Source organism: Cervus elaphus, chromosome 32, assembly GCF_910594005.1.
Source record: "Cervus elaphus chromosome 32, mCerEla1.1, whole genome shotgun sequence".
NCBI lineage: Eukaryota > Metazoa > Chordata > Mammalia > Artiodactyla > Cervidae > Cervus > Cervus elaphus.
The window spans coordinates 23,704,445-23,721,076 of NC_057846.1; the positions used below are offsets into that span (position 1 = coordinate 23,704,445).

The following is a 16,632-nucleotide window of genomic DNA, read 5'->3' on the forward strand; positions in this document are numbered from 1 at the left end:
GCTATAAACTTCACTCTTAGAACTGCTTTTGCTGCGTCCCATAGGTTTTGAGTTGTCCTGTTTTCATTGTCATTTGTTTCTAGAAATTTTTTTATTTCCCTTTTGATTTCTTCAGTAACCTGTTGGTTATTTAGAAATGTGTTGTTTAATCTCCATGTGTTTGTGTTTCTTACAGTTTTTTTCCTGTAATTGCTATCTAGTCTCATAGTGCTGTGGTTGGAGAAGATGCTTGATATGATTTCAATTTTCTTAAATTTACTGAGGTTTGGTTTATGACCCAAGATGTGGTCTATCCTGGAGACTGTTCCACGTGCACTTGAGAAGAAGGTATATTCTGCATTTGGATGGAATGTCCCGAAGGTGTCAATGAGGTTCATCTCATCTAATGTATCATTTAAGACTTGTGTTTCTTTATTAATTTTCTGTTTTTATGATCGATGATCTGTCCATTGGTGTGAGTGGGGTGTTAAAGTCTCCTACTATTATTGTGTTATTGTCAATTTCTCCTTTTATGTCTATTAGTGTTTGTTTTATGTATTGAGGTGCTCCTATGTTGGATGCATAGATATTTACAACTGTTATATCTTCCTCTTGGATTGATCCCTTGATCATTATGTAGTGTCCTTCCTTATCTCTTGTAATATTCTTTATTTTAAGGTCTCTTTTGTCTGATATGAGGATTGCTACTCTAGCTTTCTTTTGCTTCCCATTTGCATGGAATATATTTTTCCATCCTCTCATTTTCAGTCTATATGTGTCTTTAAGCCTGAAGTGGGCTTCTTGTATGGGTCTTGTTTGTATCCATTCAACCAGTCTGTGTCTTTTGGTTGGAGCATTTAATCCATTTACATTTAAAGTAATTATTGATATATATGTTCCTATTGCCATTTTCTTTTTTTTCCTATTGCCATTTTCTTAATTGTTTGGGGTTGATTTTGTAGATCTTTTTTCTTCTCTTGTATTTCTTGACTATATAAGTCCCTTGAACATTTGTTGTAAAGCTGGTTTGGTGGTTCTGAATTCTCTTAACTTTTGCTGGTCTGAAAAGTTTTTTATTTCTCCATCAATTTTGAATGAGATCCTTGCCAGGTACAGAAATCTTGGTTGTAGACTTTTCCCTTTCAGTACTTTAAATATATCCTGCCATTCCCTTCTTCTGACAGGCAGAGTTTCTGCTGAAAGATCAGCTGTTAAGCGTATGGGGTTTGCCTTGTATATTACTTGTTGCTTCTCCCTTGCTGCTTTTAATATTCTTTCCTTGTGTTTAGTCTTTGTTAGTTTGATTAATATGTGTCTTGACATGTTTCTCCTTGGGTTTATCCTGTATGGGACTCTTTGTGCCTCTTGAACTTGATTGACTATTTCCTTTTCCATGTTGGGGAAATTTTCAACTATGATCTTTTCAAAAATTTTCTCATACCCTTTCTTTTTCTATTCTTCTTCTGGGACCCATATAATTCAAATGTTGTTGCATTTGATATTGTCCCAGAGGTCTCTGAGACTATCCTCAGTTCTTTTTATTCTTTTTGCCTTATTCTGCTCTTCAGAAGTTACTTCCACCATTTTATCTTCCGGCTCACTGAGTTGTTCTTCTGCTTCAGATATTCTGTTATTGGTTCCTTTTACAGTATTTTTAATTTCAGTAATTGTGTTGTTTGTCTCTGTATGTTTATTCTTTAATTCTTCTAGGTCTTTGTTAATTAATTCTTGTATTTTCTCCGTTTTGTTTTCAAGGTTTTTGATCATCTTTACTGTCATTATTCTGAATTCATCTTCAGAATGAAATGCCTATTTCCTCTTCATTTATTTGGACTTGTGTTTCTGGTTTGTTCCTTCATTTGTGTAGTATTTCTCTGCCTTTTCATTATTTTTTTTTTACACTTACTGTTTGAGGTCTCCTTTTCCCAGGCTTCAAGGTTGAATTCTTTCTTCCTTTTGGTTTCTGCCCTCCTCAGGTTGGTCCAGTGGTTTGTGTAAGCTTTGTATAGGGTGGGATTTGTGTTGAATTTTTATTTGTTTTTCCTCTGATGGGCAACACTGAGTGAGGTGGTAATCCTGTCTGCTGATGAGTAGGTTTGTATTTTTGTTTTGTTTGTTGTTTAGATGAGGCATCCTGCACAGGGTGCTACTGGTGGTTGGGTGATACCCGGTCTTATATTCAAGTGGTTTCCTTTGTGTGAGTTCTCACTATTTGATATTCCCTAGGGTTAGTTCTCTGGTAGTCTAGAGTCTTGGAATCAGTGCCCCTACTCCAAAGGCTCAGGGCTTGTTTTCATGTCACGGGAGGCTCATCTTTCTAGAAATCTCATTTTGATAAGTTTATTCCACCCCCAACCCCCACCACCTTTGAATAGTGGCCATTGACAACCATTGGGAATAGCATTTTATCTCTTTTTCCTAGTTAACAGTCTATACATTATGTATTCAGTAAAAAAAAAAAAAGCATTTAAAACAGATTATTTGAAACAAATATCTGTCTCTTGTTTGTTAAGATGTTAGGCACAAGAAGTACTCACATTTCTTGCAGGACATTTTATCCTGCCCAGAATGTCTGTAAGATATTTGGTTTCCGCCCAAAGGTCCTTGATACATGGTCCTGTCCAAAACCATTTGGCATGGACAGATACATTCATGGACAGTTTGGATAGGACCAGACTTCAAGGACCTCTGGGCCAAATGTCTGCTAACCCTCACATCTAGCTCATGGTTGAAATGACTTCACAATGTGGTCAGTCCTCCTGAAACTTTCAGAGCTGTCTGGATGTGAGAGCCTTTTTTTTGTAGCTGTATGAGTCACCCACAACCATGATTTTTGTGTCAGGTGTGTAGCTACATTGGGGGTGATGCATAACCACTCTTTTATATTTCCTGAGAACAGAAAAAGAGGAAGGTGATTAAGTTGCAATCAGATAAATTTATTGGTACTATGAGGGAAACAATTTTTTTTTCTTACTAAAGAATGGGAAAGTCTAAGGATCTCTTCAAGAAAATTAGAGATACCAAGGGAACATTTCATGCAAAGAAGGGCTCAATAAAGGACAGAAATGGTATGGACCTTCTGTCCAGAAGCAGAAGATACTAAGAATAGGCGGCAAGAATACACAGAAGAGCTATACAAAAAAGATCTTTATGACCCAGATAATCACGATGGTGTGATCTCCAACCTAGAGCCAGACATTCTGGAATGTGAAGTCAAGTGGGCCTCAGTGAAGCATCACCATGAACAAAGCTAGTAGAGGTGATGGAATTCCAGTTGAGCTATTTCAAATCCTAAAAGATGGTGCTGTGAAAGTGCTGCACTCAATATGCCAGCAAATTTGGAAAACTCAGCAGTGGCCACAGGACTGGAAAAGGTCAATTTTCATTCTGACCCCAAAGAAAGGCAATGCAAAGAATGCTCAAACTATTGTACAATTGCACTCATCTCACATGCTGGTAAAGTAATACTCAAAATTTTCCAAGTCAGGCTTCAACAGTACATGAACCATGACCTTCCAGATGTTCAAGCTGGATTTAGAAAAGGCAGAGGAACCAGAGATCAAATTGCCAATATCCGCTGGATCATTGAACAAGCAAGAGAGTTCCAGAAAAATATCTACTTATGCTTTATTGACTATGCCAAAGCCTTTGATTTTGTGGACCACAACAAACTCTGGAAAATTCTGAAAGAGATGGGAATACCAGACCACATGATCAGCCTCTTAAGAAACCTATATGCAGGTCAAGAAGCAACAGTTAGAACTGGACATGAAACAACAAACTGGCTCCAAATAGGAAAAGGAGTACGTCAAGGCTGTATGTTGTCACCCTGCTTATTTAACTTATATGCAGAGTACATCACGAGAAATGCTGGGCTCGATGAAGCACAAGCTGGAATCAAGATTGCCGGGAGAAATATCAATAACCTCGGATATGCAGATGACACCACCCCCTTATGGCAGAAATTGAAGAACTAAAGGGCCTCTTGATGACAGTGAAAGAGGACAGTGAAAAAGTTGGCTTAAAACTCAACATTCAGAAAACTAAGATCATGGCATCCGGTCTCATCACTTCATGGCAAACAGATGGGGAAACAGTGGAAACAGTGACAGACTTTATTTTCTTGGGCTCCAAAATCACTGCAGATGGTGACTGCAGCCATGAAATTAAAAGACTCTTACTTCTTGGAAGGAAAGTTATGACCAACCTAGAGTGAGTGAGTGAAGTCGCTCAGTCGTGTCCAACTATTTGCGACCCCATGGACTGTAGCCCACCAGGCTCCTCCATCCATGGAATTTTCTAGGCAAGCATACTGGAGTGGGTTGCCATTTCCTTCTCCAGGGGATCTTCCCAACCCAGGGATCAAACCCGGGTCTCCTGCATTGCGGGCAGACACTTTACCGTCTGAGCCACCTAGACAACATATTAAAAAGCAGAGACATTACTTTGCCAACAAAGGTCCATCTAGTCAAGGCTATAGTTTTTCCAGTAGTCATGTATGGATATGAGAGTTGGACTATAAAGAAAGCTGAGTATCAAAGAATTGATGCTTTTGAACTGTGGTGTTGGAGAAGACTCGAGAGTCCCTTGGACTGCAACGAGATCCAACCAGTCCATCCTAAAGGAAATCAGTCCTGAATATTCATTGGAAGGACTGATGCTGAAGCTGAAACTCCAATCCTTTGGCCACCTGATGCGAAGAACTGACTCATTGGAAAAGACCCTGATGCTGGGAAAGATTGAAGGCAGGAGGAGAAGGGGACGATGGAGGATGAGATGGTTGGTTGGCATCACCGACTCAATGGATGTGAGTTTCAGTAAACTCTGGGAGTTGGTGATGGACAGGGAGGCCTGGCGTGCTGTAGTCCATGGGGTCACAAAGAATCAGACACGACTCAGCGACTGAACTGAACTGGAAGTTCTGGGATGGGTTCCATGGGTGATTACTCACTCCACTTCTCTAAAGGCATATAATACAATTAGATTTTGTTGGTTGAGGAAGACCTTGGTGGGGGTAGTGCAGGTGCCCTTGAGAACAACTGTGTCATTTACACTCCCATGGGCAGCGTGCGGGAGAGTGGGTTTCCCCGAACCTTTGCCACGTTCACACATTCACAGTGAGGACTTGGCCATGGAGGAGGGTGAGGGGCTTGGCACTTGGAGCAGATGAAATCCATGACACAATCGCCACCACAAACACCTTTCCTCTGCACTGCACCTCATCTGTCTTCCGATGCTTGTTTCTGATTCAGATTTCTCACAAAGCTTCTGAGCCCTGAGCATATTTTATACATCCTGTCATGCCTCAGGGCTTCACACATGTGAGGACACATTTGATTGTCATAAAGAAGAAATGAAATTTACGTGTTTTAAATCATTATTTCATAAAACTGACATGCCTTGTATGAATGATCACACCACACCCAAATAGCAGTGGAAGCAGAGCAGACGTTACTTCTCTCATCAGAAAAAAAGGCTGTAAGCTTTCCTTCATGTTCAACATCTTCCCCTCTAAATAGCATTTTCTTATTCATTTCCAAATTTTGAGTGGTTTTATTGTTTATACGTCTTCTGCCAGAGATGGATTCTTTATTAATTCATATAATGTGCATTTTTATGAACAAATGCTTTGACTGTTGTATATATTCCATCTAAATGGCATAGTGTAATTTAATGCCAGTATCTTGAATTCTATTGGAGACCAAAGTTTCTTAAGTTAGGCATGTGACATGGACCATAACAGAGCTGGAAGTCTTGCTCCTATTTAAACCTCCTCATGTGCTTACTATTAGCTTTCCCTCACCATGTGCCCATCTGATGAACAAGTTCCTAAAAAAAAAAAAAGTGAAAAATTCCAACACAATTTGTGTTGTGAAGACACCAACATTAAAAGACCACAGGATAGGGAATTCCCTGGCAGTCCAGTGGTTAAGACTTCGTCTCCATGCTTCCACTGTGGAGGGTGGAAGGTTGGATCCTTGGTTGAGGAACTAAGATCCCACATAACCCTCATTGTGGCCAAATAAATAGATAAAATGTTAACCTCTTAAAAAAAGAAAAAAAGGCCACAGGATAAAAATGTACTCAGAGTCTTTAAGCTCTGAGTATTGAGAAATGGAGATTTTTACTATAGGAGTCTTTGTACACAGTTCTAGTCTTTAACCACAAACTATCCTTGATATAGTTGGATAAATAAATGTTATCAAATTCTCTAAGTATTAATTACTCCCCAGCACTTTATTTTTACTTCATTCTTGACATGAAAATTCTAGAAACAAAGATCCTTAATTTCGTTTTGTTTTTCCTGTCCTTTTGAACTCATTGTGCTCTAACATATTTAGGGTAATTTAAAACTCAGTGTTTCTCAATGAAACTCAAAATGAAAATAAAATTACCCCAACATCCCAATGAATTCAAAAAGAACCATTTAATTAGAGTTGATTGCTGAATTGGGAACTAGGTCTTATTTGTAACACATCACAGTGCAATATTTGTCTTTTAAAGTATTATTTATGTATTTAAAGTCAACTTAAATCATATGATGAATGCTTATACTTACTTGGATGTCTGAGCCTTAAAATCGTAAACAGCTTTTGCAGGCAGTTTCTGAAAAGGAAGGAAATAGTTGATGCTAACTTAAAATTTTGGATATCCTATTAAAAAAGCAGTTTCATATGAATTAAAGAGAAATGAAACTTGAGGGATTGATTAAACATATACAATGTAAATCATATATGCAATTTATAAGCAAATCAATTGGTTCTTTTTAGATAGTTAAACTATAACAGATGACCTATTCCCCATAATTGTTGAATATCACGTTTCATCTTAGGGACTAAGGCAAATATTTGCCATGAAAAGGGAATAAAATGCCTGCAGAGGATTTGGTCCTCGGTATATTTTGGTTTTCCTGGGATAACTGTGGAAGGTCAATTGTTCTGTGTCCTAAGTATTGACACAGCTTCTGAACCATAATTAAAGGACTGGAAAAAGTCACAAAGGAAGTCATTACTCCTTTTACTAAACACTTGTTAACATAGTAGCAGAGAAATACAGCCAAGTTATCAGGGAGAGGCTAGTTAGTGGCCAAAAGCATGGGCTTGGTCATTTTGTATTCCCTGGGGAGTTCAGGAATTCTTTAGCACCCAGTACACCAGCTGCTCATCTTTGAGTCCTGACCAGATTTGACACAAGCCCACACTCGCGTTGTGGGGCTCACAGATCTGCCTGGGGCACCTGTAGCTTCTCACTTGAGCTCTTCCTCTCTGATGCCAATCATCCTCTCACCTCTCTTTCCCTGTGACTCTGGTGGACTTTGGGCATCCTGGATCATTCCTGACTTTGGATCCTGGATCCACAGGCACTGGACTATGTTAGACACTGGTAGAGAACCTTCTGGAGTGGCTGATGGTCCAGGACCAGCCTTCTGTTTCAATCAAACATTCATGGCTTCAAGATAGTACAAGCTAGACCATCAGCCCTGGGTCAGGACCACAGACAAGAGCCAGCAGGTTGTGGGGTCCCAGGAACAGCGGTTTTTTTCAGGGATCCTCCCCAACAAAAGCAGGGCAGCAAAAATTATTTCCATGGACCTTGTACTGATTTGCAGCACAGCTGATAGGGCTGTCCCCTTCATCGCTGGGCCAGAAATCTGGATAGGGAAATCTCTTTCTCCAAGGGGTGGCCCAGCTCAAGACTGTTTCAGACAAAGCTGTTAATTTACAGGTCAGGTCAAGACTCAGAGAGTCACTCTCAAAAATGGACTACAACTGGGGAAGACGTGCTGCTCAGGTTAGAATGCAGTGGCTTCAAATCCTTTGCTCGGGCTCCAGGGAAAACTAATTTCTAGTTTCTTCATCAACACTTTTATGTTTTTAATCTGGGCTCTTTACTGGTTTTGGACATAACTTCAGCTGGCAAATGCTTTCTCAAGTATATTGCTGAAAAAGACTCAAATGCCACTAAGCAGGCTACCTCTTTTTCTGGAGTTCCTCTTCTTTCCCTGGGTGCGGTTCTTCCAAGATCAGTCAGTGTGGCCGAGTAACTCCTAGGGGACTCGTGGTCTGTTGGAAAGGACAGGGCCAGAATGAGTATCCACGTAATCAAAAGCAGACCTGATGAGCCATTTCCCCTGGTGGCAACTATATTCCCCTTCAAATGTGGAGAGACACCACAATGGAAAGCACAGGCCTAAAGCTCACAGGTAATTACAAAGATGTGATATAAGACACAAAACAGAGCACTTTTAGAGGAAAAGTATCCAAGATGTCAGAAGTATTATAAATATAAATAAAGGTTTAATTGTTACGCTGCCGATATAATTATGCTGCAGCACCTACTATAGGTAATTCAAAGTTACAGGGATTTTTCCTCTCAAGGATTTAATACTTGCTGTTCTTTTTGCCACCAGTTTATAATTTCTATGATACAGCCTATAGAAGATGAAGCTGGCAGCAACCATTTATAAAAACTGGAGCACGTTATGGAACAATTTAAGGATGCAGAAATGAAAAACAAAAAAAATATGATGATGGCAGAACTACGTCGTGGCCATTCTCTTCTCTCTTTCTCTCTGTGTTTAATGACTTATTGAGTCTGAAGATGACATCTTAAGGTTTAAGGCTTACTAGGCCATCATCTGTTTGCTTCCTTTGTGCTCAACTATCTTATTAGAAAGTGAATATCTATCCCCAGAAACAAAAGGATAAAAATTTTCTAAACAGAAAGTGTCGTATTGGTGGCCAGTGACTCATGAACTATTGCATTGTTTCTGTTCGCTCTAAAACAAAATATACATAATTAATTGCACTATAAAATAAAGATGCAAGTATCTATTAATGGTATCTTTATATCTTATGCTTTTACATGTGGAAATGTAAATGACATTGAATAACTGGAAAAGGTTACTTATGAAAACATTACATTATAACATGTCTCAGTCAGTGAAAATTTCAAGTTGTTGACTTTGATTTTAAAAATGTAAATTTACTATTTTTGAAGCATGTCACATGGTATCAATGAAAACAAACATAAATACTAATAAGATAAGCAAATTTGTGCAATAGTTACTAACAGTCAGGTTATATATGTTACATTAATTTGAAATATGAATTATGACTCTTTTTCCCTATAGATATCCTATGCTCAAATTCTGAATTGCATGAGTTTGAATCTTGTTTCTGCTACCTACTCATTGTGTGACTTTGGTCAGATTTCTTGTCCTCTCTGGGTGTTAATTCCTCATCTGTAAAACAGTGCTTACAGTAATATCTATCATCTAGGTTTACGCTATGTTAAGTAGAAAATGTGTATAAAGCACTTTGGAATGCCTGTTGCATAAAAAATTCTGTGAACAATCTAAGTTTCAGCCTGGAAGATTCATTCCAGCTTCTTAAAATTTACACAGGAAACAAATGCACTTTAAGCATTAATGAAAAGGATTGGATAAAAATATCAAAACATCCTGTGTTTTCCAGGAATGTATACCTGAAAAAATGTCCTCTGTATTTGAATTGCTATTTGTCCTTGTGTTCCACTTTAAGGAATCTATGAAAATGAAGTTGAGAGTCACTTTTATCCTAAATAATCTAATTCAAATGTCGGTACAGGATTGTTTTTAGCAGAAATAGAAAATAGATTAAATAATGAAGAGGAAGAGAAAATGAATAAATGAATGATGGAAATGAGACTTTTACATATACAGCTTAAAGATATATTCACAAAAATTTTATCAGTTGTATCTTTTAAAAGAAGAAAGTTATTAAACAAGTCCTATTTATTCTCTTTTAATAACGCATCAATTACTGCATTACATATTTTGGTTTTGCTTCCTGAGTGTGCTGATTTTACATCTTCTGTATAGAATGTCAGCAAATTATTTATTGGGTGAGTGACTAGAAAGTTAATAGAATCAAAATAAAGATATTAAACTACTGATTTTGATTCATTTTACACAACAAAAAAGGAGTTAATGCAAAGTTGTCAGTTTCTTAAGGATACTGATACTCAGTTATGATTTCTGTCTTGAAATTCTTATAAACTGGTAAAATAAGTTTAATTTGTCATTTCTATGTAACAGTTATCTCAACCCTAACATCAAGCTGCAAAACTATTTATCCCTTTTGATTCTGAATGAGTAAATTTTTGTGATCACTTTAAGCCACACATCAAGTCCAAATATCCCATGAACAAATGAGAACTATTCGGTAAGATGTTTGTACAACAAGCATTTGCTTCACAACATATAATGAATCCAGGTGGTCACAGAGCTCAAGAATGATGAGATGTAGGAATGAAACATGAAAGAACTGGAGGGTGTGTATGTGAACCACAAGGGAAAAGAAAGAAAAGTTGATCCACCTTGGAGGTTCAGTGCACTGTCATGGTCTTGGTGGTGGTAGTTGTTGTTGGTGTCGTCTTGGAAGGAGGCACTGTGAGGCATTCTCCCACAATCGTTCTGGTACAACGGGCAATGAATAGCACCTTCTTGAGGCAGTGGGTGAAAAGGCTGGTGCATGGGGCTCCTTTTTAGGGCTTTGAGGGATGAATTCCTTTCAGGAATATCTGGCAGCAGTTCACTGATAAGACGGTGCAATATACTGTTGTCTGGCAAACTTCCCCTTCTCTTTTCAGCCTTAATTTGGTCACAGATGTCCTTAAGGGCAGAGTCCAGAGCCTCAAACACAGACGTCTTACATTTTGCCTTTTCCATCTGTTTTTTGGGAGTTGAATTTTTTTTCCTCCGGAAAGGCACAGGACTGACCAGAAACGCCAGTTTAGAAAGGCCAGGGTCCATGTCTTGTCTTCTGGGCTCATCAGCGTTCTCGTGTTTAGCTCTTTCGTGTTTTAACATCGTGGTAAATCGAGTATAGGAGGCAGGGCATCTGCCTTTGCAGGAGCTGATGAGGTGCCGGTGATGATGGTGGTGATGGTGGTGATGATGGTGGCTGGATCCGTAAAAACTTTCAGAGGATGTGAAAGAAAAGTGATCAAAATCACTCTCGCTGCAGAAGGACGATCCTTCAACGTGAATGTAATCACTGTGGTCAGACACAACTCCATCCTGGTCGCTATCAGAAAACTCCACGTGGGTTCTCGGCTGGTCGTCACTGGTGACTTCAATGTGGATGGGCACCAGGGCCGTAGACTTGTAGCTTCGCGGTACCTGAGACGGGTGTCTACCTTGATTCTCTTCCTCCAGCAAAGACTCAATGGAAAACCGCCTCTGGGGACACAAACCATTCTGTTGCGGCTCTAGGGTTACAGGAGATAACATTTCATCTCCCAAATTCGGCATGGACTTTGACTTCTGGATCAACTTTTCAAATTCAGAAATGCGGGTGGGGACCATGTCCCTGGGCACCTCCTCGGTGGAAGACTGGCTCCATCCGTGGAGCAGGCCTTTGTGCTGCTGTTCCTTCTCATATTGCATTATTCTCGACTTGACGGAGCAGATGACCTCGGAGTTCATCAGGTCCTTGCGGTTGATGCGGTGCATTTTCTTGTACATCTTTAGGAAGCCCGGGGCGTTGTGGGCCGACCTGTGTCGGAGCCTTGATCTGCCGTTACTGCGGCCCTCCTGAATGTAGGGGGAAGCCCAGGTCACGGGGCAGCTCTCCTTGGGGTCCTCCTCGCATAGCAGAGAACCCATACTTTCCGACTTGGTTTTCGGGTCAGGCAAGCTGTCGCAGTCATCATTTAAAAGGTCATCGCAACTACGGGATTTGATTTTGGGGGAGACGGTCTCTTCAGTGCTGCTCCAGACCTCTGCATTTTGCCGGGCCATCTGCCAGCCGTTTTTGAAAGTAATGGCCCTCTGCGAGTCTTGAGGAACATCTAGATGCTGTCTGTAAGTGTTACAGTAATCTAACTCATGGGAGGGGTGGCCGTTGAGCCCTGAGAAACTGGAAAGGGATGGACACGTTTGGCTATCATCCCCACCTTTTAGTCCAAGGCAGCGTGGTGGAAGAGAGACATTGGAGAAGTTAAAAGGCTCGTGAAGAGGACAGCATGTCAGTTAGCATCAGGTAGCACAGCAAAGAGAAAGCAGTTAGTGGGGTTCAATCCAGGAACCAAATGTCATATGTGTAGCTTCAATTTAGAGAAAAAAGTCTAATTCTAAAGCAATAAGCATAGCTTTGCAGACAATAGTTAACCAAACCGTGTATGGAAAGTAACTCGTATTGCTAAATATACTTATTTCCATTGCATACTTCATCCATCTTTCTGTGAATATGGTATGTCAAAAATCTAATAGTACCTTGTAAGCCAATAGCATGACCTGGTAGTGATTTAAAGGTTTTGTAATTAAAAATGTTACAGATTTAATCATCTTAATAGGATCAGAATTTGAGTCTTATTTGATTTATAATAATACGGATGTAAAGAGTAATTTATACATTTTCGTTTAATTAATACTCCAATAATGATACCAAATAATTTTTCATGGGCATTATATAGAAAAAGCTGTAAGACAGAATATTTTCCAGAATTGTAAAATTGAGTTCAGTTGCTGTGAACTACTGCTGTTATTTTTCTAAGAAATAAACCAACTAGCACCTTTTCAAACAAACGAATTTACCTCTTTGATTTCTCTACTTTCAACCTCTTACTAGGCAGGTTCCCATAAGGATAACTGGATATATTATAAAACTTTGATCAGAGGTAAATGCACTTGCTTTTTTCCAGGAAAGGTCTTTTTAAAAAATCATTTGCAATATAATAATGTAGAGCTAACCCTGATGGAAATGGTTCTTATGGAAATAGTCTTTTGTGTTGCTGAGTGAATTAATAAATGACAGACCACATTACATCTAACGGGACATTTTCTTCTTAAAAATAAGCCTAGTGAAAGAAAATATCTCTATTGACAGCTCCTGCCTTCCCCAAATTCTTCAAAAGTACATAAACACATTAAGTAGCTATGTAGTATTGGGGAAAGGAAGTTAATACCCCCTAGGATAAGAGCAAATATCTAAAGTAATCAGAAAGAATCCTTTTAACTTTTTGCAGGAATCCAAGCATAGTGAGTCAATGGCATTTCATGAGCTGTTGGTTTCTTTAGGATATTTGTTTGTATAAATGAGTAGACTCTGGTAAGGGTGCTTCTGATAATTTGAGGAATGGTATATTGAAAGGGACTTCCTCCCTCTGAATGCTGGAATCTGAATCTTCCAGTAAGTACAGCTTTACTAGGTCATGGACAAGAGCTAGCACCTCCTGCCTATACAGAGCCCCATCATCAGAACCAAAAACCCTTTCTCACAAACCAGCAAACTCTTAGCTTTAACTTTATGTGGCAGCACTTTCAGTGCCTGCGTTTGGTATGTGTAGCTGAATCTCTGCTACTTTATGGTAACTTCATTTACAGCTCACTTTCTTCCACACTTCAAATTGCTTCTCTCTTCTGTTTCAACCCCAGAGGGTTGGAAAAGACCTTGGGTCCCCAGATCGTAGGTACCTATGGATGCTGGTTCAATCCTAGGTTTCTGCTGTGGGATTATTCTTGTTACAGCTGCAGTTAATATGTAACTAAACAGAGACTTGAAGTAGTGACTGCTCCCTTTCAACACAACTCACTAAACTTCCAGAGAGGAGACAGGCCATATAGAAAAATGGCTTGGTGATAAACAAACTTCACAATTATGGACTGTTGTGAATTGAACACTATGTTACATACAGAATGTGGATATTTTACTCTTTGTATGAATACTGACCAAAATATAAACCAAGTGATTAAAGAAACAACCTTCATAGGTTAGATAAACTTTTGTCTAGAATTAAATAATTTTTAAAAAACCAACCCAATTTATGTTTTAGGCAATAATGCTCTCTGTTGCTACTACTAATTTCTATTCTATAAATATGATTAATTTTACTAGTCATAGTAACATTAGAAAAATTTGACAGCATGCAAATGTTTGTAAATATAATCTTTTAGAAGCCTGACCATACATTTTTTGATACTTTAAATTTGTTTCAAATAACACACGTGATATATTTGGAGAAAAGAAAGCATTAACAGATGAGAGTCAGAGTCCTGTAAGCCATTCAGAAGGTTCATCATCCTGACTTAGTCTGTGTATAAGGAAAGCTGTTGTTTTGAAGCTATATTTTGTTAAAATAGTAACCCTAACCATCTTTGGGTGGTCATCATTGGACCAACTCTCCCAAGGTTAAAACGAACTACTGATTATTTACACGTCATTTATTGCTGCTCACCTTTTGCTCTTGACGGAGAAGACGGAGAAGAACTAATGAAAGACTTTGTCAGGGTGGTGCTTGATCCTGGGAGGTCTGCTCGGCCTGGGCTAGTGCTCCTTGCACTTGGGTCCCCCAGGCCCCTGGGCTGCCCCACCGCAGGCTCGCTCCTCCTCCTTTTCCTAAAGTCGCTGGCCATGCTTGCAGAACTGCAAGAAGGAATCAGCTTCAGTTTGGCTGGTGTTGCAGGGATTCAGATGTGAACCAGAAAGACTAGTGGAAGGTGCCGGAGGTGACCATGGAATGACTTCATCCCCCCTTCATCCCCCAAATTGCATTTTTTAGGAATTCGTTCCTTAATATAAAAAACTATTTCTTTACACTCACCTCTTTGAAAATTAACAGGCTCATCTGCAAAGAGTGACAGATTCATTTCTTCCTTTACCATTTGGATATCTTTTTCTTTTTTTTGTTTTGTTTGATTGCTGTGGTTAGGACTTCCTAGACGTTATTTTTCAGAGCAGTTTTATGTTTATAGAAAAATTGACTGGGAAGCACAGAGAGTTCCCATGTACTCCCTTTCTCTTGCATACGGTTTCTCCTGTTATTATCATCTTTTGTTAGTGTGGTACATTTCTTGCAGTTGATGAATCATATCAGTACATTATTATTAAATGTAATTAAAGCCCATAGTTTACATTAGGGTTCATGTTTTCCGTTGAATATCCTATGAGTTTGACAAATGTATAATGACATACATACATACATGCATCCCTTACTGTTGTATCATATAGAGTAGTGTCATTATCACAAAAATCCCCGGGGCTCAACCCCTTCATCCCTGCCTCCCTATGACACCTGGTGGCCACTGATCTTTTCACTGTTTCTAGTTTTACCTTTCCCAGAATGTCATGTAGTTGGAGTCAACAGTATATCATGTTTTCAGATTAGCTTCTTTCACTTAGCAGTGTGCTCTTAGAGTACCTCCATGTCCTTTCATTGCCCGATAGCTCATTTCTTCGTATCATTGAATAATATCCCATTATATGGATGCACCATTGTTTATCCATTCTCCTATTGAAGGACACCTTGGTCGCTTCCACATTTTGGCAATTATGAATAAAGCTACTGTAAAATCCATGTACAGGTTTTTGTATGAACATAAGTTTATAATCACCGTTTAAAGTAAAAATTCTCCTATTAAAGTAATATTTTGTTACTGACAATTCAGTGTTATGATTTGTACCATACATCTTTTCTCCATATAGAGGAGTTATACCAACACGAACATATCCAGAGGAAGGATGCCAAAATGGAAGAGATGATTGGAAAGAAGGAGGAAATCTGGTAAGACCAATTTCTCTTACTTCAAGCTTTCCATAAGGCTTTTGCTAATCATTTTAGCTTGAAAAATCTTACACTTCAATTCCAACATTTAAGAATAACCAATAATCTGGTCATCAAATAAACTATTAGAGTCCTTTCACTTAGTTGTATTAAAAGATGTTGATAGTCTGTAAGGGCAGGGACTTTTTTTTTATCATGGTTCTGAGTATAGCGTCGTTTAAGACAAACATTAATGAATGAATATATACATCACATAGCATGCTGTCTGTCAAATCATTAGATAAAACTCCACCACCAGCAGCAGCAACAGTACAACAGGTCCTATGAGCAAAGTATGCTATTTACTTTACTGACATTATTGTCTTATACAGCATGCATGTACAGTAACATATGAGGTATTTCAGTGTTTTACAAATAAATTGAACCTACAGACTTTGCACGTATAGAGGTGGAGCCAGACCTCGGAATTTGTCTGCATTCTTCCCAAGAGGATGCCCATCTTTTATCATTATCCTGTCAGGGTCTGTGTGTCTTTATGGAAGTTAGATTAGAACTTTAAAATTCACATATTCTAGGTGCATACATAGTTGCACAAGATGTAAAAGGAGGAATTTAGCGAGCTCTTTTCTTAGTGACCTTAATGTTGTTAAATGGTACTCGTGAAACCAATGTACAAAGGATCCAGTTTACCAAGTTTTTCCTTTATGTTGATAGAAATTTGCAGAAGGGCAAATTATTCTTAAATATTTGTTGATGATATGATATGGCTGGGAGTTTGCATTTTTCAGTATAACTGAACTGTGTCTGAAGTTCTGTAGTATTTTAAGGTAAGTGTGATATTGAAGGCCTACAAACAGAACTTGCCTTGGTAGTCTCTTAGGGCAGTTAGGACCTACAAGTAATTTGGGTTCAGTTATACTTTGTTCCTTGCTGACTGTGTAAACCTGGTATGTTATGAAGCCTAAGTTTCCATTTACTAGAGATAAAAGGTAGATAATAATACTTAACTCATAATTAAGAATTGAGTATATTTTATGTACTTAGAATGCCTGGTATATGGTAAGTCCTCATTTATCAGTTGTAACAGTATTTCGAGGACTTCCCTGG

General features: G+C 38.7%; 1 protein-coding gene across 17 annotated transcripts in view; it reads right to left on the reverse strand.

Moving 5' to 3' along the window:
* The window catches only part of SORBS2 (sorbin and SH3 domain containing 2), a 205,151-nt gene that overhangs the window by 29,307 nt on the left and 159,212 nt on the right, over positions 1–16,632 (reverse strand). For 16 of the 17 annotated variants that reach the window (XM_043893770.1, XM_043893768.1, XM_043893769.1 and 13 more), the window contains 3 exons: positions 14,200–14,387; positions 7,954–8,042; positions 6,539–6,585 (listed from right to left, as the gene is read on the reverse strand). In XM_043893770.1, the coding sequence (XP_043749705.1) occupies positions 6,539–6,585; positions 7,954–8,042; positions 14,200–14,387 (324 nt within the window). Of the gene's footprint in view, positions 1–6,538; positions 6,586–7,953; positions 8,043–10,338; positions 11,920–14,199; positions 14,388–16,632 lie in introns of all 17 variants that reach the window. The other variant, XM_043893772.1, reaches the window with a different exon arrangement.